We start from the raw sequence: 27,941 nt of genomic DNA, 5'->3' as shown, positions 1-27,941 counted from the left end.
CAAGGATAATGTATTTAGAAGGTTGATTTTTATCGCTTTTGCTGGGCGACATTGTGGGGGACATCTGTCACTCTCATACAAATCGCATACAAATTTCATTACCCCGCACCCGCACCTCCCCGATTTTTATACCGGAGCCCCCGGAAGAGAAATGTAAAGTCGAGAAATGTCATTTTGCTCTGAACAACTTCACCTTGTCATTTATAACACCTTGGTTGAAACTGAAATTTCATTTTGAAACAAATAAACCATTTGACAGCTGTTGAAAAACATCTTCGATGCGATGAATAATAATGTTTACATTCGAAACTGACTTGGAAAACCCTTTATAATGTTACATCTTTTCACCAAAATGAATATTTGTGATTTCAAAACAAAGCTTAATGATCATATGGAGTGCTAAAATTCTTCTCGGGACATGTCAAAAATCACATATGGACACTTTTTATTTAGTTACAATGCATCTCCTTAAAACATCAAATTAGCGCCCGCTTATATCGCAAAAGCGTTACCCAGCAAACCCTGCAATTTAGTGTAAAATCAAATTTTCGATCATAGATATATGAAATTAGCTCGACCTCACAGCAAGATATCACTGTCTGCTACTCAAATGCTAACTTCAAAGACACTCGTTATGGATATGGCACATGTGTGTGGAAAATGAAAACCTTGTGCAAATTGTCTGAAGCTAGCGATAACAAAATTTATTAAAAAAAATGGTTCTATTGCGACAAGAGCGCAACCCCTCAAGTGTACTTCAACCATTGTTCAATGTGCATCGTGGCTTCTCTCTATTTGCCTTTGCCCTTGCCCTTTGAAGATGGGTTTGCATCTGTGTCATTCTGTGCAGATGGGGATGGAGCGACATTGGCGAATTTATTTAGCTAAGGAATTAGACAATCTACATAGCCATATGATTTTGAGACATCAAAGTAAGTGGCTCAAGTCAAGAAGGAAGGCGACTAGCATTTAATGGGTAAATTTTGAATATTTTTTAAAAATATTAAGACTAATTTAAGCTTAATTAAAGCATTGTTGCCTATTGTTACTGTAAAAAAAGAGCAAAATTCGTGCACCATATCCCCCTCATCCCGTGTGTTTGGCTCGGACAGATGAGTAAGCCCCCAGAAAAAGAGCATCGGATGTTCGCCTCTGCGTGTGTGGTTTTTTTTGTACCGTTCTCTCCTCCCTTTTGTTATTCTTGTCATCATCTTGGCTTGTGCTTGTGCTCGCTCGTCGCGCGTTAGAAAGTGATCTTTCCGTTGGCGCTGGGGATGAAGATGCTGTATACACATACACACACACACACACACACACACACACAGTCGGTGGTAGCGGCGACGAAAAGACGCGCCCTGAGTTCACCCGTGAATGTACCCGATGAGCGGACGCCACTGTCTACTGACTAGTACTGTAACTAGCAGTGGGCAGCTTGCTCTGGTGGCGGCAGTAGCAGCGGCCTTAACGAGGGAAGCGGGAAGGGATGAAAAATAAATTTTGCTAAGCGCCAGTGAAGCGCCACTGCCTGTCGTCGTCGGGGAGTGGTTTTTTTTGTCGCCGCGTCGTCGTCGTCGTCGTGCCTGCGAAATGGTTCTTCGGCAGATTGTCCCCTCCGCGCACCACGGACCCAAATATATTCGAAACCCATCGCCAACAGAGAACGCCAGCGCGCGTTGTCATCGTCGCCATGGCTCCTCTTCTGAGTGATGCCGTCCCCAACAGGCATGTCGCCAAATGGGGAGGAGCGTGTGCGCCCGCGAGAGGGCATGGTTCTCTTGCGGCGGGGTGTGTGTGTGGTATGTTTTCTTGCCCACTCCGGTGGTTCACGCTTAATTCGGTGGGGGTGGGGTAGTGGTAATAGTAGCCGACTGGCGCATTTTCCACCCCCGAGCGCCGGAAAGAAGCTTCTTGTGTGTTGTGTGTGTGTGTGTGTGCGCCCCACTCGCCCTGGCGCTAAAGGATGGTGTTGTTTTTGTTTTTGTTGCTGGTGTTTTGGTTTTCCTCGTGCTGCGAGGATAGACACCGAGTTTTCCGTGTTGGTAGAAAATTGGCGATCGCAACCTATTGGTAGGGGTGTGTAGAATGGAGGAAACCTATTTTACGTTCCCGCCAAGTGGAGAGGGCCAAGTGAAACTGAGACGCAATTGGATCTTCCCTGGCGTGGTTTGGTGGAAGGCAGAAGGAAGGTGCGTAGGAGGGCACAGATGCAATAAACGAGCGAATATAATATCACCATTGGCGTGCGGCGGTGGTGGCGGTTTTTTCTTACTTTGATGCTGATGCCTCCTTCTCGGGGCGTTGGTGATGAGGTAATAATATCTTAACGGTTCGTCACGTTGTGCAAAAAGATCGGTTTATGGGTGGTGTGAGGTCGCACGGCGTATTGCTTTCTTTTGATTCCCCGGTTAGGAAGGCGAACGAATAGAGGCCGGCCACCATTACCATTCGTCTTGCGAACGCGTGAGCTGTTGTAGTAGTACACACGCAAACGGCAACTGATGAGGGGTGCCATCGGGTTTTTACAATGATTTGAAATGTGATTCCCCCTTTCTCCCTTTTGACACGGGCGTTTTGTTTATTTGGGACGCGCATGGAAGTTTAATTGGCAGACGCGCCACGGTTTTATCGCTTTATGTAGTATTTTTTCTTAGATCAAAAAGCGTAATGGGCACTGAGGGGAGGAAGATTTTAATGTGGGTAATTTCAATCATTTTATGAGCTTTTTATTCTAACTGTTACATTTGGTTTTGAAAATCACAAAAGAAAGTCAATCAAAAACCATGAAAACCAAAGCGGATCGGATCACTTTTATTGGTGTTTAAGCATGTGTTGCCAGGAGCGACACTGGTGGCGGAGATGTCAACGCAAGGATCCTTGACAAGCGCGTACTGCGTTCAAGACTCGACTTCGACCGATCATCGGTACACGATTAAGGGTTTTTTCAAGTAGCTAAGAACATTTCTTCCAGTCCAGTCCTTAACTAACAAAACGATCATTTGTAGAAAATAATATTTGGCACTATTTTGCCCGCATATGATCAAAACCATGATCAAACAAGACCTCTCTCTCTCCTACACTTTTTCCTACCAGTGTTCCTACTATCTCAACGCAAGATCTTGCACACGTTTACCTGTTCGTAAATTTGCATGTTTTTCTTTCACACGCTGCTCGCAACCAATCGCCCCTAGCCAATCTGTGTGTGTGTGTGTGTGTGTGTGTGTGTGTTTGTGCTTGCGTGGAGTTCAAAGCTGGTGTGTGTTTACCTTCCACTGCACCGGCTCTCGCTCTCCGGCACACTCACTGGTGTGCTCTGGTGTTGGTTTCGCGTTCGTTTATTTAATTTCCTTCGCACTATAGCAATCACTTTCCGGCTGCGAATGGAACTCCCGCCAGCTCTAGCGAGGTGATGGTGTTTCACCCTAACCCTCCCACCATTCCATCAGCCCAAATTATGATGATGATGCGGTGCCACCCTTCCGCACACACTATTTCTCGCTTAAACCCGTTTATGTGTGGAGTCGTTGGTGATGGTTGTCCTGCGTTGTATTTTGGCGAGCAATTTTTTGTTGTTGTTTCGGCTTCTTCTACACCTACTACAACTACTACTAAGCGAGCATCATTTAGTCTGTGGGGCGGGGGGAGTAGTGATCGTATTTTGTTACTCGTCTCACCAGATACCTAGGTGTGCGCAAAAGCGGTCTGCTAGTTTGGGGAGAATACCATTATTTAGACCTTTCTACGTGCGTGCGCTTGACCGCACAAGGCAACACTAACCGCACAGTTCGTGTGCAAACCTTTGTCCGAAAAAATAAAACACAGTACAGTTCATCCGTTAAACGGTCTCGGTTGTTGTCCGTGGAAGCAGCACAAGCAAGCTATCTAAATTCCGCCTTTTTCTACCGTTTTTTGTCCCCCCTTTGGTTCGTTGTTTCATGAGACATGGTGCACTATGGTGCAATAACAATACACTTAAACACGTTGCAAAAAAAAACAAACTATACATTGTTGAATTTAAAACACGACGAAAAAGTGAGAACCGTTGCACCATTTTCAAACCAACCGTTGCAAAAAAAACATCCACTGTTTAAATGCATAACATTTGCATTACAACAGTGTGTGTGTGTGTGTTGTGCTTTTTTGTAGATACTTTTGGGGAGGTTTTTTTAAAGATTTTTTTTTACAGGTGAAAATGCATTGCTGCAACGCGAGAGAAGAAAAAAAAACAAACGAAATCCAGGTGGTTCTCTTTTTATTCCTCATTTGCCTAAAGCTTTAATGCAATGAATATTTAAAAATATATCTTAATCTCTTCCGTTTGGTGGCGTTAAGCAGTTGACCTTCTTAATGAGCTCAGCGCAGAAAGCTGTGTTGTGAATTCTGCATGAGTGTTATAAAAAAAACGAAAAAAGAAACCCCAGTTTTGCCCTTCAACTATAATAGGGGAAAACGGAGCACGAAGTCATTTAAAACAAAAAAGCCCATATAAATTTAAAAAAATATTGGGGAAATATTACTTAATTTTAATCCCTAAAGTTGGATTGGACAATCCACTCTCCTCTGTAGCAAACATGCACTACAAAACATTTTGTAAATATTTATTTTTTTTCACAAAGTGTCATCTAGCTCCCTTTTTCTTTACACGCCTTTCGTCGCCTGTTTGATCGCTCGCGATCTTTGCGAGATAAACGGCGAAGGAAACAGAAAATAAAAAGCAACCAAATAAACCGGCCTCTCAAGCATCAGAAAGAATTTAAGCCAGTTTGGTCTAGCCCCGAGAAGAGTTAGAGCGACGTAACTTAACGATCGAAAAACAAATCCACTTCTCACTCGCTAGTGGTGGTGGTGGTGGTGCTGCTGCTGCCGCCGTGTGTGTGTTGATGTGGTGAAGAGATTTGCGAGATTAAACCATTTTCCTGCTGTCCCTCCGGCGTGGCCCCTGTCTGCCCTTGTGTTTCAGTTAATCCTCCTTCCTCCTTTTCTCACAATTTACGGCTTCCCCAATCAGCAGCAGCAACGCCGCGCCACAGCGCCGCCGATCGTTTGATTTGCGAATGAAGATCGTTCATGCGTCTGCTGCTGCTGCTGCTGCTCTGGTCTCAGAAACCACTTCCCCTGGCATGATCAGATCGACTGTCCCGCGATACTTATAAATCACCGAGCGAAAGGAAGGAAGGGAAGAAGACAGGTGTGTGCGTGTGTTTGTGTGTAGAAGAAAATCCTCCCCGAAAGGGTGGGAACGGAATGAGTGGAAAAAGGAATAAAGCAACAACAACAACAAGCGTTCGATTATGCGCGAAACATTTAAAACATGATTCAGCTTATGATGAGGAGGCAACCGTGGAGAAATGAGGGAGAGAGAGAGAGAGCACGCACATATGATATGATCCATTGAACCTCGGCTTCTCCCTTTTCCCCACAGGTTTCGTTGGGTTTTATATTTGGCCCGATTTAACGTCGGTTCCGTTTACTTTATGATTGGTGATGCATTGGCCTGTTGTTGCCGCTGGTTTGCTTTTTTGGCACGCCGAAGATGATTCATCGCGCGAATGCGCGGGAATGTGCATGATGTTTTGGTGGCACAAAGAGAGCGTGCACAATCTGAACGTGTGTATCGTTCGAGGTGAGCTGTGTTTTACGATACATTTTGCGTTTACAGGGTTTTCCCAGGGGTTCTCATAGTTGTCGGACACTTCCTGGACTCTTTCCTATTGGAAGTGAACTTCATATGATGGAAATTGGAGTTTATGGCACCGTTTTTGGACAGGCTTCTTGAATTCCTATTGGATTTGTCCAACAAGAATGCTATAGCGTCCAATTCCTGTTACATTAAGTTCATTTCATGTAAGAAAGAGTCAAATAAGTGTCCCACAGCTATGAGAACTCCTGGAAAACCCTGTAATGTGGAAAGTGTAAGACAACTCAAAATTGATGTACATTTGTGTGATAAAATAGCATTTTGCTTTGATGCATTGACATTCGTTTGCCCTACTTCTGTTCTTTTCCACGCCACACAACGCAAAGTCTCTTGGTCGTTGGCATAGAATTCAAAAGCAAATTGCATCGTCCTTGAGCAGCGAATGATGATGATGACGTTTTTGTTCCATTTTCCAAGTGAGAAGACGTGCACAGACGTGCATTCTCTATGATAGTGGTCCTTGAAGAAAAGGCATCCACCGGCGGGCCACAACGCCGATGATGGACTGGGCATCGAAAGCACCGAAAAAGAAGGGGCGTGTTGAATGTGCTGAAAAGATGAGACGAATATAGACACAAAAAAAAACACAGAAATCAAATCGATCCACAAGGGACCACACAGAGAGCGCTACGCTACGAGATTGTCCCGGGTCCAGGGTCGAAACCGCGTCTAAAGCAGAAGAGCATCAAAAAGGCAACGTAAATGCACAAAAAAACACGCACACGCCTCAACACAAATCGCAATAATGTCTTAACTTGCCGCTCGGAGAGCACTCTTCGGCGGAAAACGCGCGCGCGTAATCTGTACACGCTTGGGCCATTTTTTTAATGTTTTTATTTGTTTTATGCGTTCCTCTTTACATCTTACTTAAGAAGGTGTAGAAGGCGTCCGAGAGGGATGTGCATCGCATCTTGTATGGGGAGGCGACAACAACACAAAGGAGATCAGTGCAGGTCAATGATTATACACACACACACACAAGAGGGAGTCATGCAGCAGCAATTAGCAATTTGATTCATTTGATTTGGTGCGGTTTGTTTTTCTTCTTCTTTTCTGTACTACTTTTGGAGTTCAAGGAGTTGTTTTTGGGTGTGGCTCGCGATGGGTTTGTCATTATCGGTCGGATTGTGTGCTTTTGAAATTTCACAAACCACAAAAACTGAGGCTTAAATAAAAGGTACAGTTTTGATTTTCCATGCTTATGGATACTTCTTATGGTATAATTTGTGGACATGATACTTGATATTTTTGAAAATATACGCAATGTCTTCGCTTAATATTCAATCACATTAAGATTTTGGAGAAGAAAAATTCCATTCTAAATCCACTAAAAACCCGTCGATTTGAACACACCCAGCTGCAAGAGAGTGTAAGCATCATCATCATTATGTGCTGCCACCCTTCAGCCATTGAAATGCAGCCCTTAAAGTTCTGAACTTGAGCTCTTTTTGTGGCGCTCCAACAATAAAACCTCCCCAAAATGCGCCCTCATTACTCGTGGCACTGGCTCTGGTGGCTTATTTAACTTCGAGTGGTGGTTGGTCCCTTCGCCATCGTTGCAGACACACATAGACGGTGGTGTGCTGCAGGCAGCGACTGGTCGAATTGGCGCGACACCAGCGCCATGTGTCTCGGTCCATTTTTGCGTTCCACCCGTCGTCGTCCGTCGGGCTCCGAGGGGGGTTTTTTTTTGGGACGGATGTCGGCGCCGGTATTTAAGCGTTATTTTCTTCTTCTTCTTCCTTTTTGTTTTGCTCTTCCTTCTGGTCATTTTGGGAAGCCCTCTCTGTTTCCGACCGTGTGTTGTGTACGGAGCAAAATCCACACACAGAGAGACACAAAAAATGGCAGTGATCATACGTAACATTATTGGCAGGCTAATTCTAACGTGGCTTTAGCGAAGGAAACAGAGCCCCCGACCGGAGGTAAAGTTGAAAGTAGTGTTCGGCCCGGGAAGGCCTGTTTTAATGTGGCCAAATGATATTATGTTTTTGCGTAAGCGCGTTACTGCAGCATTTGTGCAATTAAAATGATATAACGTGTAGATTACAAGGGAAAGGGAAATGTTGCGATTATTATTAGCAATTTTCAATTTTACAGATAGTCACACTTTTTTTTTGCAGTTATTGGTTGTGCAATCAATAGGAGAAAGTTATGTTTTATTGTTAGTGAGCGTCTATCTTTTTGGTTTAACATCCTTTCGATTTCGAAACAAGAATATAAATTAAACGTAAAATCTATAAAAAATATGAAGATTAGGGTAAATGTACCAATAGTGGTGCAAATTGTAGTGGTACAGTTGTGTTTTAATGGATTTAAAGTGTCAGGAAGGACAATTTCTGAATATTTTAACACATAACAGTTGGGATATGTTTTACCTTTGCAATCACAACCATTTTTACCATAAAACACATCAAATTTAAAAAAAAATACATATTTTTGGGACTGATTCGTTGTACCTATAATGGTGACATGGTTCCTATAGTCGTCGTATTGTGTTCCTATAGTGGTGGTAAACAAAGATGCCTCAAAAACAGTGTATAATATCAATGGAACTTAGTTTTGAAGCTGTTTTTGTATGAATAGCAAGGATTACTGCCATAATTTCGATTTCTTACATAATTTGATCGTAAAAAATGTATGAATTTGGTTGATGAAAATATTGACTAAAGTACTGTATAACACCTGTCGTCAACCCACACCGGGAAGAGTGTGCTTGATTTGAAGTCAATTTTTCACTCAGCCAGATAAGCAAATGTTGGCCTTTGTTTGGTAAATTACTCACAGAAAACCCATTTCTGTTGCACAGTGATGTAACAATAACATTACATAACAGTTATGTTGAAAAACTAGTAATTGCGTGGTTATTGTGGTCTTTTAGAACGTTAACAGAAATATGAATTTCGTTATGAAATCCTAAGGATTTTGGAAAAAATGTTGACACATTTCACAAAATAATGTATTTCTAAGTCACCAAGTAACGGAATGGCCCCATTTAACTTTTAAACCCTTTGTTAATGGCCAGAGATAATTTTACACTAACATTAATAACTTAATTACTTTTAATTTATGGTATAAAACGCATTTTAGTGCAATACCACCACTATAGGCACGTTTACCCTAATTGTTTTGATATCACCTTTATCTCATACATTTAGCAAGTATGAAATCGCATTTTCCCTTACTTGTGGTGTATGCAATTTTATTCATTTAGAAGTTCGCAATTTGTTTTGTCTTTGTGATGCATTCGTCTCGGTTTATTTATTTTTCAGCAATTCTTCCAGCCTTGGTGGTACACAAATGTGCCAAAAGGCACTGCCGCCAGCAATCTCTTGGCTGTGTGTGATGTCTGTTTTTCATCATGTTTTGTATATTTTTTGTTCTGCCTCACTGCACTTGCCAATCACCGTTCGGAGGAGAAATTTAGAGGTCGTGGCGTGTGCGGGAGGGTAAAAGGTCACCTCCGGTTTTGAACGCGACACAGACAGACAACACACAAACCAGACGAGACCCGACTGTGCACGGTGCACGTCGCAGTTGCCGAGCCCCAAACGCCCCAAAATGCAGCAGCCCCCTGCACGGAACAACAATATTTATTCAATATTGATGGATTAATTGATTGGCCGTATTATTAAACAATTGCGAATAATTAAAAATAATTGAAATGAGCGAGATGCTATGCCCACTTCCTCCAAAGGTCCTCTCTCCGTACTCGCGATGAATTAAACGCGCCCCAGTTGATATTTAATTGTTATTAATGTTATTGCGTTTATGATTGTGCATTCGTAATAACACTCCAGCGGTAATGCAATGTTGTCTAATCACTCACTATCATTCATTCCCACTTCGACAAGATCTCCTGCTGATATGGACGCACACACACAATCCGGAAACATGCTGCTGTCTTGCTCCGATATCATGCCATTTCCTTGTACACGCGGCCAGCTCGGAGTGTTTGCTCGGTAGCTCCAAAACGGCAAGAAACCTTGCACACACCGTACCAGCCTGCATCGCCCACACCCCACCCGGTACAAAGTGCGTGAGAAAGTACATCGTTTGGCCCAAGGGGGGAGGTTGTGCCGGGCACGAAATGAAATTAAAATTATCATTAGCGCCACAACACGGTGAGGTTTGGCCGCCGGTGGGAGCTGCAGTGGCTACGGTCGTTGATCGAATCGACCACGCGAAACGACACACAGGAAGTCTAATCGAGATTGATAAGTATATGCAGAGTTGCTGTTTGTGTGTGGCTCCATCGATCGAATCGGAGAGCGCTGCGTATGATTGTGTGCAAACTGCAGCGTTAGATGTGTGATTGTGCAGTAAAGATCCAACCAAAGATCGCGCATTATGCGCGGCGCGGCATTTCAGTTCCATCGCCATTTAATCTCGCGAGTGATTGATACATTTGTGTCCTCGGGTGGTTTGTTGCGTTACCCGACATAGTGTTGTGCGTCAGTTGTAATGAAGTCTCTTTGGCGGCGGCGCCCTATTGTTCCCTCCTAGGCACGGCCGCCGTTCCGCAAACTCATCAATTCGTGCCAACAATAAATCAAAATCGCAACATCAATTGGCGGATTGCATGTAGCGCGCGATTTGATTATGGTAAGCCCGCCAGCTCTCATTGTTAGCGCACTACCGGCAAACACACACACACACTCGAGCCTAATGTTCCGGCTAATGTGCCGAGTTCAATGCCAGCCGCCTCGGTTGGTTGGCTTGACCGGATTCATCACCGCGCGCCGCACAAATTAGCATTTCACGGGCAACACCGTCAAACCGAGCCCCAGCGATATCTATGACCGTTGATTCACGCCAGGGAAACCGTTACAGTACTTTTTTTTCGTGCTTTTACACGCTCTCTGTATCGCTTCGGAATGTATCGCTGATGACGCTGCAGTAGTAGATTATCCCGGTGCGCTGACCTGGTCATGCAATAATGCGAGCGCAGGAGGGGGTGAAAGGTGGTTCGCATGAGGCGGGGAAGAATTGGGCACACTGTTTATTAATGCTCTCTGGTGTGCAGGAAGGTTAGCATCATTTATTAAAAGTCTAACATCATTACTTACTAAACTCGTGTGTGGTAATGGATGCGAAGAGAAAGCCTGAAGTTGAAGTTGATCCGGTTCGAAGGACTAAACGAAAAACTTCTTTCTAGCTTGATTCCTTCTATACAGATTTTGGAAGTATATTGGTCGTACTGAAAAAAATTGAAAAAAAGGAAAATATAAATTGTTAGTCTACGTCAGTCTAACAAATCTAAAGCTTTACTGTTCCAGCTTTTGACAGTTACGTTCCGCCATATTGAATTTGCCAACACGATGCCTCGACGATATCACGCATGTGTCCAGCAAAATCGATGTGTAGTTTTTTCATATATTCACATTCTTAAATGTCAAAATCGGGGTCGATCACATGTTCATCATGGATTCAAGCTCCATATTATGTTAAACAATGAAAAGAAAAGTCTAACACTATTCAAAAACAAAAGTTTGAATTCATAAAACATTCCAATAATGATACTTTGCTAACAATTCAATGGCATTGTTTAACAAAGACTTTGTTAACAAGAATAACTGAAATGAAATAGGAAATGTGAAAAGAAAATGTATTAGAAATTCCGGCTCGAAGGACCAATTCGATCCGCAATGGAGTATCGCAAAATAATATAATAATTCTTGGATTCTAGAAAGCATCAGTATCTCAAATAAATATGCCTATTTTAACGAATGCTACGCTAATGAAACATAAACTGTTTACTATTCCAAAGCAAACAGGTATTTAAATCCGGCCCGAAGGACTAAAACGGCCGCCATTAAACGTGTGTATCGCAATGCCAATGTACATGTACATTCTCTGCCCACCACCACCAACGCATCGCCTTAATTTGTATGCACTTGTCTGTTAGCATGTCAGTATCACTCGATGAAATTATGCCACCATATATGATGACCCTTGATTGAAACCTCCTTCCAGCACACTTTAAACCTACCAAGAGCTCGTCAGACTCCTCGTGCCCCAGTGCAAACGGTACACCACCAGCATCAGGCGTCTGTGTGTTTGTGTTAAAATCAGACCAACTATCCATGCTCGAATTGGTATTTTGTGCGAGAGAGGCTGCAGGAACGGAAACACTGGCCAGCCAGGCCCGTGCTGGTGTTGTGTGGTGTATTATGGATAACGAGATACGGTATGCGAAGCGGATTATAAAGTGCTGCAAAAACATTGCCCTAAATAAGGGGTCGGTCGGTGGTCTCGGTAGCTCTTGCGGTCGTCGAGATGTGAGGTTAAAGGCCAGACTAACAAGCAGTGCGAGTGGGTTGGAGATGATGGGTTTATGTATATATTATTATCCACCTGGAAGCCGCTCGAAATCGCCTCACACTTGTTCGTTGGTAGTCCTCCCTCTCTACCTCCCAGACAGATGTATCAAGTGAGGAGAAAAAAATGGGAGATGATACTGCCAGTAGGTCACAAGACCATAGTGCAGTGCAGTTAGTGTTAGGTTAAGTTTGAATGTTTTTCCAGAGCAACTACTGCGATGGTTTTGAGATCTTCGGGTGGAGGATTAAAGGGCGAAGAGGAGTGTCTGTATGTATTGTGCGAATCTCAGGGGAGACTCACTGCGACACGTCGAGGAAAGGTACAGTTAACGAACCGTGGCAGAGAGGTACTACGTGGGGCGAGAACACCCCGGTGTATTATGTATACCGAATGTATCTTCACCTTCAATGCGGATTCCCCCGAACACACGGGGGACAGCTTGTGTGTGTCTGCCACTTGACGCACTGCAGTAATGCTTTCGGGTGGGTTTGTACAAGAGTCGGTAGAGTGAGAGATTAGAGGACGGTACGCGGGAAACCTTTACACTTTGCTGTAACTAGTGTAGTGAACTCCCCCTCCCCAATAGCTGTTGCCTTCGCTTGTGCTAGATTCTGATCCGGTTGGATGATATTGTATAGTGTCACGGGTGCCCAATCTCTTTCTCCAAACCGACCGTTCCAGTTCGGCACGGACGGATTCTTTGTCCAGCAGCAGCAGCAGCAGCATCGGGCGATTGATCCCTCCTCCCAAAACTCTGGGCGTCCCTTTTGGGGGTTCTCGCCCATTCAAACGCGCATAGAATATTATGGTAAAAAGAGTCGAACGAGACGCGATGCATTGTGTGGTCTGCCCTCAGGGGAGGTGTGGGATCTGGTCGTATGCGCTTCTCGGGATTCCTTTTCAATCTCAACGCGGTGTGGCGGTGGCAACACAATAGCGCGTATGCATTTCGGGGTGTGGAGTGCATGTGCATGATGCTGGGGATAGAGAACACTCCGGAGGGAGGTCGTTTTGGAAACTTTCGCCTTGCGCCACCACCACCACCAGAGCACGTGGTTGCTTTTGCTGAGCGACCGTACCGAGGTTGTGCTTAATTAACTTTCGCTTTTTATTTTTCTTTCCAAAACTTTCGAGCTGCTTGTGCTAAGTTTAATAGCCCTTTGTGTGTATGTGTGTGTGTGTGTGTGGGGGGGGGGGGGGGGGGGTGGCCGAACTCTTTGTATGAGAATGCCGAATTCCTATAAGTGTGCTTTGCCATCCGAATTGGAAACACTCCCTCTGATGATGGGGTGGGAGTCTGTCGTCTGGCCTTAGTGTGTGTGTGCTGTTTTAATGTGCTTTCTTTATCTAAAGTTTGTTTCACCAGGTGTGCAACAGCAGTAGTTTGAAGTTGTTGAATCCATTCGAAGTTTTGCTCTGCTGTGCGTGTAGACGTTGGAAGTAATGCGCTTGCAGTTTACCTAATAAGGTTGAATTGTTTTCGGTGTTTATGTTAAATTTCGTTTCTCGTGAAACATTTAAGCGTTAATTTTATAATTTACTACACATTCTTCTCCCGAACTTTATGAGTTCCTCGAGGGAGCGCTAAGAGCATGTTTGTTTGTTTACAAATTAATTTGGTAATGGGCAGTTTGATGATTCCAACTGGATTTTTATAAGGAGTTAGACATTTGGCGGTTTAAGTCGGAAAATAAATGTATTCAAACGTCCATTTGTTGTATGGCTTGAAAAGATTGGTTAAACGGTAAACGGTGTTGAAAAGGGTAAACAACTGTGTTATAAAAATAATGAAAGTATTACGAAACTTTTCAAACCAAAACACCTTCAAATGCGATTGGAATCAAATGGCTTCAAATCAATTATTGGGGGCCTTCACGATTCTAGTTAGTTTTTTGTATGGAGTTTGACAGTTGGAGGCTGAAATCATGTAAACAATCCATACAAAACCACACAAAAAACTAGCCTGCGATTTTCAGTCTAGAAAATTTTAGCCTAAAAGCTAGAATTAGATTCGAGTACCTGCTCGAAAACACGGTGTTGTTTACATTTATCCCAAGGTGCATTAAAGAGATCAGGTGGTGAAATCTGGAATCAAAGTGTATGTAGTCCAGATGGTCTCAGAGCATTTTTTCATAACCAATTTTGAACATCACTTTTTGGCAGAACGAGTGAAAACTTTTGCTCCAACGAGCTTTCTGGAGGCTTGACGAATACTCAAAACACTCTTAAAATCTTCATTCAGAAGCAGAAGCGATAAAAATCAGCCTTCTAAATTCATACACCTTGGGATAAACCCACCTGTATATTGTACTCATTTAGATAGCTGCTCGAAAACTGCTATACAATGCAAATAGCTGACAGGCTGAAATTTCAGCCTACGAGCTTCAAATGGAAAGGGCCCCATTGTTGGACTTCAGTTTTTAAAAGCCAAATATAAATTTGATGCCATTCAATAAAACAGTTTGGTTGATGAAAAACAATCTATTAATTGACTAAATGGAATATCATAAGCTTCTTCACAGAAACACAGCGCTTTTGCATTATTAATGTTCAACAAATTTGTCATCGTAATCGTAAAACAAAACTCTTCTCCATTTTCCCTTTGCCACTGACACATTTACCCCGGACAGTGCGTACCATGTGGATACAGGAAATGTAACTAACCATTATTATGTAACCGCTGCAACCGTTGAATTGGCTCGTGCAATCATTGTCTCCATTAATAGAAACGAATTAGGCTCATATCAAAAGATGCATCGGAGCGCGTACAAACACGCCACCAGACTGGAAACGAAAGGGAATGTGCGAGAGGGTTGGGGAATCATGTCTTGGCTGGTGGCTTCCGCGTACGTGCCCTGCCCGAGCGTAAGTCACTTGCTAGTGCAACACATTTGCTGTTTGTTTTCTGCTTCCGTCCATTCTTGCTCTCTACCCTCGGCTCTCGGTACCACCACCTACCCACTCCAGGCTGTGATGGCTGGACACCAATTGACAATCGACTTCCTCGGTTAATTTGGGCCACAAAAGGCAGCACAGAGGCCTCCGATGCGGCTCGGCGCACGCCATCATCATCGTCATGGTGCGGGTCTGAAAGACCCCAAAGCTAAGGGGGGGGGGGGGGGGGGGGGTCTACGGAGGAGTTGTGAAGGGTACCGTTGCAGACTTTAAGCAGTCGAGTGTCGTGAAGATTGTATCAGAGAGGATGATGATGGTACAGGGTGTGCTGGTAGGAATGTCTGTCGGGTGTAGCTTGTCGTTTGGAACTGTATTGCTTTCCATTAACCCCGTCCGTAACCATTACCCGAGTGGGCTTTGATTACTTTATTGTTGGTAGTGTAGCCCTTTCGAAACACACCGCAAGGGCCTTCTCCCAAGAGAAGGAGAAGTTCAATTACGTGTGTACAACCAGTAATGTCCCCATCACACTTTACTAAATCTCTTTTCCTCTCTCTCTCTCTCTCTCTCTCTCTCTCTCTCTCTCTCTGTCTTTGTTTCTCTCCCAAACAGGACTGCCCGATCCGTTCGCCAAAATTCTCGTGGAAGGCACGACCCAGGAGTACACGACGGAGATCTGCAAAGCGTCGCTGGACCCGCGCTGGAACTCGCACTACGATCTGTTCCTCGGCAAGAACGATAGCATCCTCATCACCATCTACAACCACCGGAAGATGCCGAAGCGGCAAGCCTTCCTGGGCTGTGTGCGGATAGCCGCGTCCAGCATCCAGCTGCTCCGCGATACGGGTTGTAAGTATTTTGTAGGATATCATTAATATCGGACATCAATTTGGCTCTTGCAAACGATGTTCCTGGGCGTGTGAGATCAAAGACCGTAGAATCGTTCGAAAATAGTCAACCGTGTAAAGTTCATTAGACGTAACGAAGATGTGTAGGAAGTATGTAGGAAGGAATCATTAGGAACATTTAAATCTGTACAACTTACGACTCACACATTAATGAAGGAAGTCCGCTCGGGAATTACGGGCCCATTTCTGAAGTCTGTATCGATCTTCCTGAGATCTGAAGCTCAAACCCTTTTACTAAATTTATTTTGTTGTAGATATGGTTGACCTTTGAACTTAATTTTCCTTTATTTTTCTGATTCTGATGATATCAATCAGGACACTTGAACATCTTCATAAGACATCGTTCTCATTTATCAGTGTTGTGTTGAATCTTGAAGTATTCACTTACGAAGAATTCGGAACACTTCCCACGAATCTTCATTTATTCAGAATTACTGTATAATTCGTGTTTCGAATGAGTCTTCGAAGCAGATGCATATTAAGGGAATAAAAACACAATTCTTTCTTTTTCAAATTAGCATACGATACGACAGCAAGATAACAGCTTCATAGATATCTCTTAACGCTAGGTAGGATCTACATATTAGGTAACGCAAATAAATGTACAAAATATGAATTTCATTCCCAAATGTCACTACGCAAAGTGCTCGCTTTTTACGCTTTAAATTTCCCTACGAAAAAAACAATTCCATGCCCTGTTGCAATAATATCTGCACAGATTAAATTAAAATCGTTGAGAGTATATATGTGTATGTGTGTGTGTGTGTGTGTGACTATGAGCATTAAGGGTAAAAGAGGGCTTGAAATGCATTCGGAATGCCGCTGCGACGCCGGATGGTGCACACTGCATGGATGGTGCTTGAGCGTGGTCCTCCGTCCCTAGATTGCGTTTGCCCGTTAAAAGGCACCGAGAAGGAAAGGGAAATCTTCATTTTAATTGCACCTGCACACCGTTTTGTGAAGTGCAGCAGGCGGCGACGTCATCACGAGGCCGTCTTCCCACCACCGGGAACACCGGAACACGCTCTCTCCCCCCATTCCCATTGGTGTGTGGTGTGCTGCTGCCCTCTTACGCTAGAAAGTGGCGCTTCAGCTCCCAGCGTATGGTGTGGTGGTGTTGATGGTGGCACAAAGAGTGTGTCGTAAAGCACCACTTTCCCTCTCCATTTGTTTTTCCCCTCCGACGGTGCAACGTTTTGTCAGGGATTGCGAAAGCTGCGAAAACACTAAGGAGAGAGAGAGGTACGCTAAAAGGGTGCTGCAGTCAAAGTGCACTTGATGGGAAAGGCACATTGTTTAGACGTGCACACAAACACACACACACACACATGCGTGAGTGTATATGGCGGGGTCGTGTTCGCCAACGGCCTTGGATGCACATCTCCCGCTGACGAATGCGGGCAGCGCGATGAGAACATTGGTGATCTGTGTTTCAGCTTCCAGCGAGAAAGTGGGCCAACAACAGCTCACAATGTCCAAAGCAATGGTGTGTTCCCAAGCAGCAGACCCTGCAGCAGTCCCATCACCTCAGGGCGAATCACACCGACGCTGTCAATAATGCAGGCTACTGCGACGAAGATGCACAGTAGGCTCTGTCGCGAAGCGCGCAGATGACAATGGCGGAAACACAATTCGTCACAATCTTCTCAAACGATCACCAACAGCCCTTGTGAAGCAATTGGCCCCGAGCGGCTGCGAATCTGCGCTTTTCTTCTTCTATTAAACCAACCTCCTGCTAACCCATTCTCCCCGTTCTGGGGGATTCCTTGTGTGCTCGCGTTTTGAACAAAAAGAAGGTGCTATAAATTAATTAATTCTGCTCCGCTTTTTCTCGCGCGGGAGAAGATTATGATGAGCATCATCATCGTAGCTGCCGGTCACCACTATTACCACCCCGTGTCTTGCTGGAAGGTTAGTGTGAAAGTGGTGTCCATGGGGCTGTACCGAACATAGCGCAAGCTGCAAGGCCGCCGCCCTCTCACAGAACCATAAAAGCTGGTGTGTGCTGGTGTTGGACGATGTGCAATCATATCTCAGTAACGGACAGCATATAAAAAAGAACCAGCAGAGAAAATGTCGAGAAGCATGAAAAGAGCTTAATTTGGGGAGAAAAAAGTAGTTTCTTTCTATTTAAAATTGCATAAAGCTCTTCCCCACACCTTGTTCTAGTGAGGTTTTCTTCCCTGCCGATGGCGCCTGAAGCAATCTCGTTTCGAGCTGTTTGCACAGTCACAAACAGTCGTCCTCTTGTCGGAGAGTTTGGAGTCAGCTTCGCACAATACCGTATTTACTACTCATTAGCGACGGCGACAACCAGCGCCAGTGCTTGGCTTTCCCTAATTGGACACTCGTTGACGAAAGAATGAGAAAGATGTTTTTGTAGGACCATTTTTTAGTTGGTTTACAGTTTTTTTTTGACTTCTTATCGTCACGTGAATAGGCACTGCCATTTGCACCAACCAGGTCATTAATTACATTTTTTGTTTGTTCTCTTTTTAGATCAACGGCTCGATCTGGTGAAACGGTCGCAGGATGATCCGGATCCGGTCAAGGGACAGATCATTGTGTCGCTACTGTCGCGGGACAGTGCGACCGGCGGTACGCCGCTGGCAATCGTCAGCCCGGCTGGGGACGTGCGCGTCCCGGAGGATGACGATGCCGCGGACGAGTCAATGATAGTCGAGCAGCCGCAGCAACAGCAACAGCAGCAGCCGCCGCCACAGCAGCACCAACTGCCCCGGGGCTGGGAGGAACGGTCGGCACAGAATGGGCGTACGTACTACGTGAACCACTACACCAAGACGACCCAGTGGTCGCGGCCAACGGAACCGGCTGGTCCGCCCGTTCGCCAGTCGGGTAACAACAATGCGGCGAACAGCAGCACACCCCTCACCGTCAACGGGACCGTTAATGGTGGAGGCGTTCCACACCAGCAGCAGCAGCAGCACATTCTCGGCAGTCCAACGAGCGCCACGAACGGTGTCGGCGAAGAGTCCGGCTGCCCCACGATACCGGCCGGTCCGTCCAAGTCCGCCACCAATCACAGCATCAATAGTATTCAGTCGAACGATTCGGGCAGCCGGCGGCACTCCGCCGAGATACTGGTCAGCTCGAACAATAAGGAAAACTGCATCCAGCAGCACCCGTCGTCGCAGCAGCAGCATCATAACGGGAAGGAGCAGCGAACGGGAAAGGATGTGGAAAACGGTGGCAGGGGTGATGCGTTGGTGAATGGCAATGCGGGTGGTGGTGGTGGTGGTGGTACACCCGCTCACAATCGGCACCGGAATGAGGCGAAAAGCCCCGTCCGCATACAGGACGAATCGCTGCTGATCACACCGAGCTCGTCGAATACGAGTCCGCTGAGCGAAATCAATAGCCCGATAACGTCGCCCAAGCAGCAGCAGCAGCAGCAGGATGTGTCTCCGCGCTCTGGAAATGGCGGACGGTAAGAATAAAGGATGGGAAAAATGAATTTTTAGTCGGAATCGATTCCGACCAGTTCTGGAAGTTTTCTGGAATCGATTCCAGATAGTAGGTTCGGTATCAGTTTCCGTAATTGAATCCGGAATTTGCCCTGGGATCGGAATCAGCTCCGGATTCGGAGTCGAAATCGGTTCCGGATTCGGAATAGGTTCCGGATTCGGAATAGGTTCCGGATTCGGAATAGGTTCCGGATTGGAAACGGTTGTGGAGTAGAAATTGGGTTTGGATTTGAAATTGGCTTCGAAATCAGAATCGGCTTAGGAATCGGAGTCGGTTTCGGCATCTCCGTAAGAATGATCTTCTTAGCGTTTGGGTCTAATGATTCTATTTGGCACAAACGTCCTACGGAGACATGTACCGACTTTCGGGACCTTATTCTTTACCGCGCATGACGGGCATTTCGTTAAGTCGTACAAACGGGACCGCCCCTGTACAATGGGTCCAATGATATTACGTATTGATAACCGCAAATAATTCAAATGTACTTGTAAACGATCCATTCTCATGGAGATTCCCGGACTGATTTCGCTTCTGAAACTTCTTATTTCAATTCTGATTCTTATTCCGGATATATTCCATCATAATCGGCTCTGGAATCGGCTCCGGAATCGATTTCAGCATCGGAATCGGTTCCGAAATTTATTCCGAACACGGAATAGGACTCGAATAGGTCTGATTCCGAGTTCCTACCACTAGTAAGGATGCCTTTAGTATTGACTCCACTTTTCTCTTCTCTCCAGGGAACCGCAACAAGTGTCCGGTATGACGAATGCCATCGGGACGCTCTCGATCGATGCACCGCCCGCCCGGTCCGGCACGAACGCAACGAGCGGCGGCGGTGGTGGCGGACAGCAGTGTGTGGTGATGGTGAACGGTTCCGGTGCGGGTGTTACGAACTACAGCAGCCCGAACCATCAGCATCAGCGCAGCACGGGTGATGCAGGACAGCCTGCTGGTCATCCGGCAGCGGCAAAACCGACGGTGCCTTCCTACTTGCCGCTGAGTACGAGCAATGGCACCACGAATGGGACTGCTGGCACCACGGGCAGCGCGAACTCGTCGCCCCACAATGGCGTCAGCAATCACAGCAGCAGCGCTTCCGCTCCCGACACTGTCGGTGGTGGTGGTGGTGGAGGAGGAGGCGGAGGTGGTGGAGGAGGACGATCACAGCACCATCATGGGACACCAACCACCGGCGGAGAGACTGGTGGCCATCGGGAAGGGTCGGCGTCACGGTACCATCGCACCCGATCGGGAAGGCACGCGGAAGAGCCGGGCCGGCGGCGCACTTCCCGCGACAGGCCACCGCGGCCACTAATGGGTGGTGGAAGTATGGCTCCACCTCCAAACGCCCGGCCCGCTCTAGTGCCCTTCATCCGACCGGCGGTCGATCTTCCCCATGGTTATGGTAAGCGAATGCGCTCTCTCTCCAGCAAATCAATCCGATTTAACCCTTTTTTGTTTCCCCCTTTGGCAGAAATTCGCACCACGCAACAGGGGCAGGTGTACTTCTACCACATACCGACGAAGCAGTCCACCTGGCACGATCCGCGGATACCGCGCGATTTCGACACGCAAAACCTAACGACGGAAACGCTCGGCCCGCTGCCGCACGGCTGGGAGCAGCGCAAAACGGCATCCGGGCGGGTGTACTTCGTCGACCACAACAACCGTACGACCCAGTTCACCGACCCGCGGATAAACATGCACATCCTGCAGATGATCCGGCGGCAGAACAGTGTGGCCGCTGCGGCGGCGGCGGCTGCTGCTGCCACCGGTGGCGGCGGCGTCGCAACGAACGGCTGCTCGTCCTCTCCACTGTCCGGTGCGGGACCGCAGGTTCCGAACGGTACCGGGGCGGCCGGCAGCGGTTCGAGCCGGTATGCCGCCGCTGCCCTAGCCGAAGCGGTCAACCCAATCGCCAATGGTGTAAGTAGCCCGTGGCGGGCGTGTCGTTGTGTGGTGTGCATAGTAAGTCAGAAGGAAGTGAGTGAGTTAAATCTTGTGAGAATCGTCGTGCCCTTCCCCCGTCCCCGTCCCTGCAAAATTTTGCCCTCCTTTTTTGGGGTTGTTTTGTTATTACATTTTTACCGAATTTCATGCAGGAAATTAGATTTTGGGTGCTTGGGTGCAAAAAGTCGACTGAAATGAAAAAGTGGAACTCGTTTGTCAATGTCTTCAAAATCGAGAGATCATGACTAGTGATGTGGGGTCTAGGGCGGATCCACGACTCCGATCCGACTCCGACTATTATTAGTCCGATTTTGATTCCGACAAAATGGGGAACCATTAGTTCCGCCCGGAGTCGAAGTCATCCGGAGTCGTAGTCGTTTGGGTAGGAGACGTCCGGAGTCGTCTGGAGTCGTCCGGAGTCGTCCGGAGTCGTCTGGAATCGTCCGGAGTCGTCTGGAGTCGTCTGGAGTCGTCCGGAGTCGTCTGGAGTCGTCCGCAGTTGTCCGGAGTCGTCTGGAGTCATCGAAAGTTACCCAGAGTCGTTCGGAGTTGGACTTGATTGGAGTCGTCCGGAGTCGTCTAGAGTCGTCCGGAGTCGTCCGGAGTGGTCCAGAGTTGCCCGAAGATGTCTAGAGTCGTCCGGAGTCGTTTGGAGTCGTTTGGAGTCATCCAAAGTCGATCGGAATCGATCGGAATCGAAGGCGGTCGGAGTCAACTGCAGTTCTTCATGGATCATCATTATCAACAACATCACAATCATCACAAATCCGGACGACTCCGACTCTCCACGACTTCGCACGACTCCGGATGACTTCGGACGACTCCGGATGACTTCGGACGACTCCGGATGACCCCGGACGACTCCGGACGACTCCAGAGGACTCCAGACGACTCCAGACGACTCCAGACGACTCCAGACGACTCCGGACGTCTCCTACCCAAACGACTACGACTCCGGATGACTTCGACTCCGGGCGGAACTAATGGTTCCCCATTTTGTCGGAATCAAAATCGGACTAATAATAGTCGGAGTCGGATCGGAGTCGTGGATCCGCCCTAGACCCCACATCACTAGTCATGATCTCTCGATTTTGAAGACATTGACAAACGAGTTCCACTTTTTCATTTCAGTCGACTTTTTGCACCCAAGCACCCAAAATAATTTTCGAGAAATCCAACACCGGTCTCCAAAGCTATCGGAGTTGTGTCGGGTATTCGCCGGTTTTTTGCTCCGGTTGTTTGCCAACTTTACCCATCACTAATCTGTAATCAGCTGCGCAATGTTCCTTGAAAACCATGAAAACGATTCGGAAAGAGAAGGGAAACTGTCAGCAACTAGTCACAGAAATTAAATCTGTCATAGTGACCCTTCCTAAAGTACCGGTAGTCAGTTCCGGTTCCTAGTTCTGAAACCGGATACAGATCACAATCGATGTTAATGACGGCAATTTTGAATTTTATATTCGGAAAATACGGAATTGTTTAACCTTCGCTTGAACATCCTGTATATGAAAACCAACGCTAGCATTCTTAAACCCTTAACTATGGCACGTTATTTTGCAAATACGAGGATAAGATAATGGCAATTTGGCAATACAAATACACACACAGATACACGCCAACTCTAAAACAGAGCAACGACTGTATTATATGGTTTTTCATTCTAAGATTTAACTCACTGACTAACTCATTAACAACGAGCTAACTCACCGTATTCACCCGTGGTGTAGAGGCTGTGAACATTTCTTGTGTTAATCGCGAACCCTGTTTCTTCCCGCAGGACATGCTGCACGGACCGAGAGGAGGCAGTGCAATAGCGGCAACCGGCAGCAGCACCACCACCACCAACCATGTGACCAACAACATTCCCGATCTGCCGCAGGGCCTGATGGACAGTGCCGATCTGCTGCCCAAGTACCGGAGCGATCTGGTCGGCAAGATACGGGCGCTCCGGCAGGAGCTGCAGCTGCTGCAGCCCCAGTCCGGCCACTGCCGGTTGGAGGTGTCTCGAAATGAAATTTTTGAGGAGAGCTATAGGTAAGGTTTGCTGTGACAGGCACAAAGGACGGCGCTGATACATATTTGATTGTACGTTTTGTTCCTTCCCGCCCGCTAGACTGATCATGAAGATGCGTCCCAAAGATATGCGCAAACGGTTGATGGTAAAGTTCAAGGGCGAGGAGGGCCTGGACTATGGTGGTGTCGCCCGCGAATGGTTGTATCTGCTGTCGCACGAAATGCTCAACCCACAGTACGGGCTGTTCCAGTACAGCCGGGACGATCACTACTCGCTGCAGATTAATCCCGATTCGTGTAAGTGGTGGTGATGGTGGTAGTGTTGTGAGCTTTGAAACAACGAAAAACTATCCATTTCTTTCCCGTGCTCTTCCTTGCAGCCATTAATCCGGAACATTTGTCGTACTTTCACTTTGTCGGGCGCATTCTCGGCATTGCGGTGTTCCACAATCACGTGCTGGATGGGGGCTTCACGCTGCCGTTCTACAAGCAGCTGCTCAACAAACCGATCACGCTGTCCGACATCGAGGACGTCGATCCGGATCTGCATCGTAGTTTAACATGGATACTGTAAGTGGAGTGCAACAGGCAGAAAAAGGGTTTTTTGTAGTAAGAGTTTGTCTTCATTTTTTCACCTCTTTCGCCGGCAAAACAGGGAAAACAACATAACGGGCATTATCGATTCAACGTTCAGCGTGGAAAACAACAGCTTCGGCGTGCTGAAGGTGCACGAGCTGAAACCGAACGGGGCCTCCATCGCGGTGACCGAGGACAACAAGCGCGAGTACGTGAAGCTGTACGTCAACTATCGGTTTATGCGCGGTATCGAACAGCAGTTTTTAGCTCTCTCGAAAGGTAAAAGTCTTGTGCTTTACTGTTGTAAATCCGGGACAAGACGTTTAAAGGTGTTTTTCCCCTCTTTTAAATCCCCCTTTTTGCAGGATTCGGCGAACTAATCCTTAGCCATCTGTTGCGACCGTTTGACGAGCGCGAGCTGGAGCTGCTGATCAGCGGCATTAGCAAGATCGACGTGAACGACTGGAAGGCGAACACGCGGCTCAAGCAGTGTACGGCCGACACACCCCAGATCGTGTGGTTCTGGCAGGTTAGTAGTACTGATTTGCAGCTCTCGACGAGAAAAGATCGCTTGCATGTATTTAACTGGCTTCCCTTTGCTTCCCGTTTTTTCCCGCAGATCGTGGAATCGTACTCGCCGGAAATGCGCGCCCAGCTGCTCCAGTTCGTGACCGGCTCGTGCCGCGTACCGCTCCAGGGCTTCCGGGCCCTCCAGGGCTCGACCGGTGCGGTCGGTCCGCGGCTCTTTACCATCCACCTGACCGCGGACGTACCGCTGCAGAATCTGCCGAAAGCGCACACCTGCTTTAACCGGCTCGACCTACCAATGTACGACTCGTACCAGCTGATGTACGACAAATTGACGCAGGCCGTCGAAGAGACGTGCGGGTTCGCTGTCGAGTAGTGTGGGGGAAGAAGTTTTTTTTTTGTTCGAAAAAAAAAGTGTATCATGCTACGGGTGTTTTTTTTTATTTAAATGATGCTGCTTGGAAGGGGAAACGTTTTTTTTGTTTTTAGAACTTTCTTGTTCTTGTCCACCACCTCCCTCCGGGTTGGTGGGAAGTGGGAAGTGCAAACACACGCTCGAATGTGTTTGCTGTGAGTTTGAGTTGGAATTATGCCCGTTGCCGATCCACGTGGTTCGCTCAACGCAGTAAAAACGAAACGAAACGGACTGAATTGTTTTCCTTTCGGGGGTGCTTCGAGTGGATTCGAACCCAGTTGGTGGCAGTGGTATGAAAGGAAAATTAATTTACCGTCTATTAATTGTGTATAAGGTCCCTGCGAGCCTATTACTTCTTTTGTGTTCAGTTCAGTCAAGGCAAACAGTTACAGTCAGTGTGAATTACAATTGGTTCGGTTTTGGAGAGGGAAGGGAAAAATAAATGAATTGCCTCTAAAGTTATTACAAGTAAACACAGAAGAGGGAGTAGAAGAAGAACTAGTAAAAAAGCAATGATAGAAAAGTGGATAAATTTTTGTATTTGAAAAAAAAAACAATCAAACAAAACAAAGAAAAGCGTTCAATTATGTAGAATTGCACGTGATCGATGAAAAACGAGAAATTGGAATGTTACAATGTCGAAAGAGAGAGAAAGCAGGGGAAAGCAGTAGTGGGGCAGGAGAGAATGCAAAAATAACGAGTGATATAATTATACACGTATAAATATATATAAATATAACTATAAATATGTAACTGTAAATGTTATAAATTGTATAAAAAAAAGTATAACAAAACAAACACAGCAAGAGAGCAACAGAAAGAGAAAGAGCAATTAGCAAAGAAGAAGAGGGTATGTGAAAATGTGTGTATGTATGTATGTATTTGTATTGTATGTAACGATGAAGAATCCCCAGAACAGGAAAAAAGAGAAAAGGAAGAGAGGACAGAGAGAGCATTGGCAAGATATGTTAGAGTAGTTAAAAAAACCAACCGAAACACTACTCTCACCCTTTCCAATCCGATCGTAGGTCGGGCGGGATTTTAAAACGTGTCGAGAGGGAGGGGGTCTTGTTTTTATCCGCAGACGTTGTGCTTCAAGCTTTAATGTTAGAATTTTTGGTGAGATTAGACAAAGGAAAAAGGTAACCAAACAAACTACACCTTGTGGAATGCTACCAACCTCCCTCCCCCCCGGGGTAGATGTGAGAATGGGACTGCGGTGTTTGGAAAAGGAAAAAAAAGAAGCATGATAATGATTGTATTGCCATGAAAGATTTGAATACACATATCGAACCCACTCGGGGGGGGGCACACTGGGTGAAAAGAGACACCCCGCTGGCGGCTGCCGCCTGGGTTGCATGAAGTTGTTTATTTATTTTTTTGTTTCAATTTATTATTTTTGTTCATCCTATCTATATTCCAACAAATCAGCGAGCTTTTCAGCTCAGCTCAGCGAGGAACTCTGCGAGGAGGGAATACGCAAACATCTCCCTGCCCTCCCAAAAATATATGCCATTATTTGTTGTTACAGTGTAAATATATTGGTACAGAGCGAGAGAGAGAGAGCATTAGGCAGACGTTAGTTAGGTGTGTATCAGAACATCGAATCACCGTTATCAAACGTATAGCATTACACAACACATACAGACCGAACTCATTTATTAAGAGCATGCTAGCATTTAGCTGTAGAGAACACTCCTGTCTTGCCTTTCCCGTGTTTTTTTTTCGAGGCAATCGATCGCGCCTCTCAGATCATGTGGTAGTTGTTACACTTTTCGAATCCAAGTCCAATTTTAGCACACGTCTTTGCTGTTCGTAAAAGTGCTCAAACAACCTACCTAAAAGGGTGTGTGTTCATAGGTAGAAGTACCCAACTCGGAGAAACACTAAATCAATAAATAGCAATTGCAAATCAAACTATGAAACAGTCTCTGTAGGGTGAAGGAAATCAGCAATCAAATTTTAAAACCTTACTAGCGAAACAAACGATTCATAAAACAGTTCAAACACAATAATCGTAAATACAGAAAACAATTTTGAAACGAAAGCGAATAGCATAGGTAACAAAACAGGTATTTAACGGATGCATAATAACATGATATAGCGCAAACAATAGTGAACAAAAACCAGCAAAAAGGGATAGAACTAAAAAATCAAAACAAAATAATAATAAAAACACCACAACTAAAGAGCAGTTCGAGATGGTCTGGTAGTTAGTGAGGAAAAGAAATAAACGAATTACGCAAAAAAAAAAAAACAAATAAGTTCCCACAAACATAGTAATCAAACTCCAAATCGGAAAACATTAGCTAATCAAATGTGTAAAAGAAAGGTGAAGTAAAAAGAAACGAATTAATCCATTTTTATATAGACAAAACGATGAGTGCTGCGATGGTGGAGAGTGCGCGTTATAGCTAGCTAAAGAATAATAAGGTTTACACACGGGGAGGGGTTTCGTTTTGTGTTCGTCGAACCGTTTTCCTTCCCACGTCCTTCCCAAATTTCGCGGTTTCGTTTGCGAGTTCCGGTTGTCATTCGGAATTTTAAAAAAATGAAAAAAAACTATCGAATAGAAAAGGATGGGAAAAACACCTCCAAGCGCTGCACTGAACCGTTCAACAATTGGCATTTGGGGCTTCACACGATCGGGGACCGATCAATGATCATATCATTCGATGTAATGTATGGCCGTGAGAAAAAAACAAAAGAAAAACAATCGTCCCACTCCCTTTTCGTTTGCGAACAACGGTAGGATTAGGACGGAGGGTTGAGGCAAAAGAGAACTTCACAACAACATGACAATAGCATGCAAAAAAGGGTGCGATAAGATGGGGGAGAATGGCAGGAAAGTGATGAGATGGTGGAAGTAGTAGGGAAGGAGGGAGTGTATATTATTTGTATAATAAAAAACAAACAAATCGTGGTTATTCAGTTCAAAGTAAATGGTTGTTGTTTGTGGTGTCGCTATGCCTGTCTTCAAATGAAAGAATGAATCAAAATATTTGTCGAAATCAAAATCAAAACACAAAAGAATAGAAAGTAAGTATAAAAATTGAATTTGAAAAAAAATAACGCCTTAAGGTAGGCAATGTGCACAACAAAATATCCCGTCAGTATCAAACGCCTAAAGGTAGGTAATATGTGC

General features: G+C 45.7%; 1 protein-coding gene across 7 annotated transcripts in view; it reads left to right on the top strand.

Moving 5' to 3' along the window:
- LOC120954883 (E3 ubiquitin-protein ligase SMURF2) overlaps positions 1–27,739 on the top strand; it is a 42,860-nt gene extending 15,121 nt beyond the window's left edge. For 6 of the 7 annotated variants that reach the window (XM_040375182.2, XM_040375181.2, XM_040375179.2 and 3 more), the window contains exons 4-12: positions 15,527–15,763; positions 18,322–19,270; positions 20,049–20,716; positions 20,786–21,237; positions 23,042–23,298; positions 23,378–23,574; positions 23,658–23,847; positions 23,933–24,132; positions 24,219–27,739. In XM_040375182.2, coding sequence (XP_040231116.2) covers positions 15,527–15,763; positions 18,322–19,270; positions 20,049–20,716; positions 20,786–21,237; positions 23,042–23,298; positions 23,378–23,574; positions 23,658–23,847; positions 23,933–24,132; positions 24,219–24,757 — 3,689 coding nt within the window. In that variant the 3' untranslated portion in view covers positions 24,758–27,739. The remainder of the gene's footprint in view (positions 1–15,526; positions 15,764–18,321; positions 19,271–20,048; positions 20,717–20,785; positions 21,238–23,041; positions 23,299–23,377; positions 23,575–23,657; positions 23,848–23,932; positions 24,133–24,218) is intronic. The other variant, XM_040375183.2, reaches the window with a different exon arrangement.
- The last annotated feature ends 202 nt before the right edge of the window (positions 27,740–27,941 follow it).

The sequence above is a fragment of the Anopheles coluzzii genome, chromosome 3 (genome assembly GCF_943734685.1).
Source record: "Anopheles coluzzii chromosome 3, AcolN3, whole genome shotgun sequence".
Taxonomy (NCBI): domain Eukaryota; kingdom Metazoa; phylum Arthropoda; class Insecta; order Diptera; family Culicidae; genus Anopheles; species Anopheles coluzzii.
Note: the sequence above shows the minus strand (reverse complement) of the source record. Positions and strands in the feature narration are given on the sequence as shown.